Source organism: Myotis davidii, unplaced genomic scaffold (assembly GCF_000327345.1).
Source record: "Myotis davidii unplaced genomic scaffold, ASM32734v1 scaffold174, whole genome shotgun sequence".
NCBI classification, from domain to species: domain Eukaryota; kingdom Metazoa; phylum Chordata; class Mammalia; order Chiroptera; family Vespertilionidae; genus Myotis; species Myotis davidii.
In genome coordinates, this window is record NW_006289087.1 from 470,275 (window position 1) to 475,700 (window position 5,426).

At 44.9% G+C, this 5,426-nt stretch overlaps 1 protein-coding gene across 1 annotated transcript in view; it reads right to left on the reverse strand.

Moving 5' to 3' along the window:
- LYST (lysosomal trafficking regulator) overlaps positions 1-5,426 on the reverse strand; it is a 78,320-nt gene that overhangs the window by 20,861 nt on the left and 52,033 nt on the right. Inside the window, 4 exon segments of the mRNA XM_015562329.1 lie at positions 834-1,040; positions 1,952-2,130; positions 2,996-3,187; positions 5,050-5,199. Coding sequence (XP_015417815.1) covers positions 834-1,040; positions 1,952-2,130; positions 2,996-3,187; positions 5,050-5,199 — 728 coding nt within the window.

The window sequence follows — 5,426 nt, forward strand, 5'->3', positions numbered from 1 at the left end:
CTCCTTCCTGCCACTTCCTAGAAGCAGGAGATGAACATGTGCAGGACGGGAATAGCAGAGCTCATCCTATGCGACATTTTAAAGGAATCGGGAGACAGCTGCCACCCGACCCAGAGAGGAAACGGAGCAGATGCTCTCCCAGGAAAAGGCCTGGAGAGTTGGCAAATAAAGAGGACTGTAACTGACTGGAGTATCTGCACGTTTGTGTCTTAGAGGCAAGGTTCTTAATTAACTGAAAATATGTCCATTTAGTATTCAGTGACATTCTAAAATCATCTTGGAAAGCTAACAGAAATGTTTTTATTCGCCTTGAATAGCCACTGAAGTTGTTTCTAATAACTCATTCTAACATCCTCTGATCAATCATGTAATGAGTCTAGTTCAGGGGTGGGCAAACTTTTTGACTCGAGGGCTACAATGGGTTCTTAAACTGGACCGGAGGGCCGGAACAAAAGCATGGATGGAGTGTTGGTGTGAACTAATATCAATTCAAAGTAAACATCATTACATAAAAGGGTACGGTCTTTTTTTTTTTTTAGTTTTATTCATTTCAAATGGGCCGGATCCGGCCAGCGGGCCGTAGTTTGCCCACGGCTGGTCTAGTTCCTTGTAGGAACTTATATACAGACCTTCACTTAAGCACTAAAAAGGAGGGGAACGAACAGATCCAGGCGAGGCTGGTGGAGGGCATCTGAAGAAAGACCTCAGGTGCCACTTGGTAAGAAAACTACATTTACAATGTTTGGCATGAAAATACAGTTTAATTTCAATTCTTGTTTTGTGCAATTTGACGCTTCACCCACCTTTTTTTCGTATGAAATACTGACTCTTACCTGCAAGGATGGGCTAAGGCAGTCTCGTAGTATCTCCTGATGATTTGGCTCCTGAACTATTTCAAAAATCTGCTTTCTCTCCTGGGAAGGGTGGGCTGGGGACAGGATGTGGGTGAGCAGTCTCCCCAGCTGCATGCGGAAGGTCTCCTTACAAGACCACACGATCTTCGCCCACTGCTGCTTGGAACCACTGGGCTTACTCGAACCCTTAAACCAAAACAGAAATGAATTAGGATCAGACTTTTAAAGGAATAATATACTAACCTCAACACAGTCCAAACTGGTTTTAATCTAGGTTTTTAAATACAGTCTAAATTAGAAAGACATACACATCTGTGCAACAGTATTTAAAAGAGGTGGACATACACCTCTATTCAAATAGCCAAAAGGTGGAAGCAATCCAAATGCCCACTGAGGATGGACGGATAAACAAAAACGTGAGAACCCAGGAACTGACCAGCTGTAGAGAAGAAGGAACTCTTATCCAGGGGTCCTCAAACTTTTTAAACAGGGGGCCAGTTCACTGACCCTCAGACCGTTGGAGGGCCGGACTATAGTTTAAAAAAAACCTATGAACAAATTCCTATGCACACTACACATATCTTATTTTGAAGTAAAAAACAAAACGGGAAGAAATACAGTATTTGTATTTGCATGTGGCCCGCGGGCCGTAGTTGGAGGACCCCTGCTCGTATCTTTTGCAACAGCATGGAGGGACTTGGAGATTATTATGCTAAGTGACATAAGCCAGTCAGAGATAGACAAACACCACATGACCTCACTTACATGTGAGATCTCATGAACAAAATAAACTGATGAACAAAATAGATCCAGAGGCATGCATGCATGGAGCAGACTGACAACTGTCAGAGGGGAGGGCCGCGAGGGGACTGGATGACAAGATGACAGGCTTAGCCAAAGAACATACTAGTCTATGCACAGCCCATAGGCACAGACAACGGTGAGGTGACGGCCAGAGGGAAGGGGACTACGTGGATGTGGGCAAAGCGGGGGGGATGGGGACATCGGCAATAGTGTCAGCAATAAAAACAAAGTAAAAACAAAAGCTCTACTCTTTTTGTGTGAATGAACATTCCCCATTTAATTAATTTACTTACAACAGATACTTTGAATCCTTCTAGGAGGTATGTCAGTATTTCCTTCTGAAATGGATTGAAAACGGAAATCTGTTCATGATGACTATTTTCTTCAGCAATTTCAGTCTGGGAAGCTGAGGTCTTGCTCTGAGTGGCATTTTCTGGAGTACTCAAAATGGCAACAACCTCTGGATTGAACTCTGAATTTAAAAAAGAATAAAAAATCAGTTAAATCACCAGCACCTCGCCATTACAAATGTAATGATGCTGATAAAAATACTCTGTGTAAGTACTGATTCAGTTGTCACAATATAAACATGTAAGTGTATTACTTGAATACATAGAGAAAATGATCTCACTTAAAACAGTGTCGAAATTTAAATGCATATAAGCCATGCAATTCTAAATTAAAGATTTATTTTACTAATGAAGATGAACTAAACTATGAAATCATTAAAGCCATGAGGTTCTTGGACCAATCACACGTGATGCTTACAGCAGGTGGACGTGCAGAGCGGTTTCTCTCGCGTGCTACCCATTCAATGTGGTGCCAGGGAGAACAGTGGGTCAGTTTCAGAGTTAGCCTGAGGGCCAGGTGCCCCAAATATAAATTAGAAAAATCTTTTTCAAAAAATATTGTATTACCCTAGCTGCTTTGGCTCAGGGGATAGAGCGTTGGCCTGCGGACTAAAGGGTCCTGGGTTTGATTCCTGGTTAGGACTCATGCCTGGTTTGTAGGCTTGATCCCCAGTGTGGGGTGTGCAGGAGGCAGCTGATCAATGATTCTCTCATCATTGATGTTTCTATCTCTCTCTCTCCCCCTCTCCCTTCCTCTCTGAAATCAATAAAAAAATATATATTTTAAAAAATCTTGAATGTATTGTTTTTCTCGTGATTAACAATTACTGTGTATTTTTTTCCTGCCTTCTTGGGATTATTTGAACTTTTTTTTTTTTAGAATCTCATTTTGACTTATCTATCGTGCTTCTGAGTGTATTTCTTCACACAGCTTTCAGGGGCTGCTCTAGATGTTACATTCTATGTGTAACACAGAATAACACTCACCTTGGTAAATAAGTCTGTTAACCGCCAGCACGATGAGTCTCTGCAGCCTCTGCACCAGCTCCGCCTCGCTCGCCTGCACCGGGCTCTCCTGGCTCATCCTCCGCTGTATCATCACGTGAAGTTCATCGCTCGCCACCGAGCGCATGCGCATCAGAAAGGGGTCCGTGTGGGCAAGGGGGCATTTCCAAGGACCTTCAACTGTACCAATTACAACAGCAGATGCCAGAGTTAACAAGATCCGGGAAGCTAGTTTTGCTGCAAATTTTTGATCGTCAGAACAAATCATGAAAAGATCTCATTTAATACCAAGTTAATTTGCACAAAGGAAAGAGAGATAAGAGAAAGTGGCGCTTCCCCTCTTTGAAGAAGTGCGACAGTGCTTCTGGTTCAGAATCCTTATAAGGACGCGGAAGCAGGTGCCTAGCTGAGGAGGGTGGCTATTGTTTGGCAAAATTTGAGTTTCCTGAAAAACTCCAAGAATTAGAAGGGCACATACAAGCAGGTCAGAATGTTTTGACCAAGTATTTTCCAATACTGTCGCACCTCCTCGTATTCTAAAATAATCAATAGATTTATCAAGCACATTGTGGTTTAGTAAGAACATTACTATTTTCGGATGATTGCCACTGCTGAACTTGGTAAAACAGTTTTGAAAGTGTATATAGTGACAGCAGAAATCAGTCAAATGAAGGTGAGGAGATCAGAAAGGTGAGATCATTCCAGTGATTTGCTGCATTTGTCGCTTGAATTCAATCCCAAGAGCATTTCCCGGGAAGCGTTTCCCCAGGCGGACAGGAGACCTGGCACTGAGCAGCGTTACTGCACCTGCTCCGAGAGGTGCCACCCAGGGAGCGGATCCGGGAGAGCCTGGCGGGGAGGAGTCTCGCCTGAACGCACGGGAGGAGGAGAGCATCGGGAGGTGACCATAGGAACGAAAATGGCGCCTCGGAAGGTGAGGAAGAGCGCAGCCCTTCCCTGGAATTGAACCTTTGGTTTAGATTATGAAAACACAGATCAATTTCCATAAAGAGCCTCTATAAACACTACTCACACATGACTAAAATATGGTAAGTTTTAATGACTCCCCATGTAAGATATTTGAATATTTTAATAGCATTTTGGATTGTCTACTCTTTTAGGTAATTGGTATTTTTAGTTATTACATTTTGGTGGATAGAGTCACCTTTGAGACAAAAAATGAAGCAAATAAAAAAAAATGTATATTGCTGCCCTGTTTACAATAGCAAAAACAGAAAAGTGAAAAAGCAATAACACCTTTGTTGATTGGTAAAAGTTAGGAAAGACGGTCACGGCAAATCAATATAACAGATTATGCACTTGTTAAACAAGGAATATCTGTGTGTTCTTTCTGTATATATATATGTCTATGGAAAGATGTCTACGACACAGAGGGGAGGAACCGGTGCCTTGTTCGCTGGGTGCTGGGATGAGTGGAAGCATGTGCCCGGGAGTCAGACAGACACGGGGCTAACCTGGCAGTGGTGCCCGGGAGTCAGACTGACACAGGCTAACCTGGCAGTGGGACAGCAGCTTCCTTCTCTTCTCCGGACCAGCCTGGCTTCCTCCGGCCTCAGCTCCCTCCCGTGAGCCGTCCCCTCTGCCTGGGACACCCACCTTCTGATCTCTCCCTTCCTGACTCCTTTCTGTCCTTTATGACATTAAATCTCACCTCCTCACACACTTCCCCGCCTCCTGATGTAAAGCGGGCTGCCCTGCTATCATCTCACTCCTGCCCCTGCATTTCTCCACCTTTTATCATCTCTGCAAGGGCAGATGCTGTGTCTGCTTTCCAAGTCATTGCATCTTCAACACTGAACGCTGTGCTCAGCACGTGGCAGGTGCTCCAGAGGAAATTACATGGGAACAGCACAGAGAAGCAAGCAGTGAGCGGCTTCTTCCGGGAGGAACACTTCCTCACATTTTACAGCCTAAGTTTCTAAACTGACAGTGTTTAAACATGTGAATGGCAGGGAACACAGGGAGGCCCGGCAGCCTACACGTCATCATTACTAAAACGCAGTGTCAGCACTCACCGGCAATGCTCTTCCGCTTCGGGAAGACCGCGTGCTGGGGAGAAGGCGCCTGGAAGCGCCCGGTGAGGCTGTCCGCGTCGTGGTTCGCCGTGGTCCTTATGAGCTCCATGGCGGCCTGGAGGACGCGGAACTGCAGCGCCACGGCCATGCCTGAAAACGCAGGCACCACAATGTCCGCAAGCTGCGTGGCGGTCAACTCTGATTTTTATATTAACACGCTATTCTAAACTGTCTACAATATTTTATCAGAATTAAACACTTTAAATCAGCCCTGACTGGTTTGGCTCAGTGGAGAGAGCGTTGGCCTGCAGACTGAAGGGCCCCAGGTTCGATTCCGGTGAAGGGCACACGCCCAGGTTGTGGGCTCCATCCCAAGA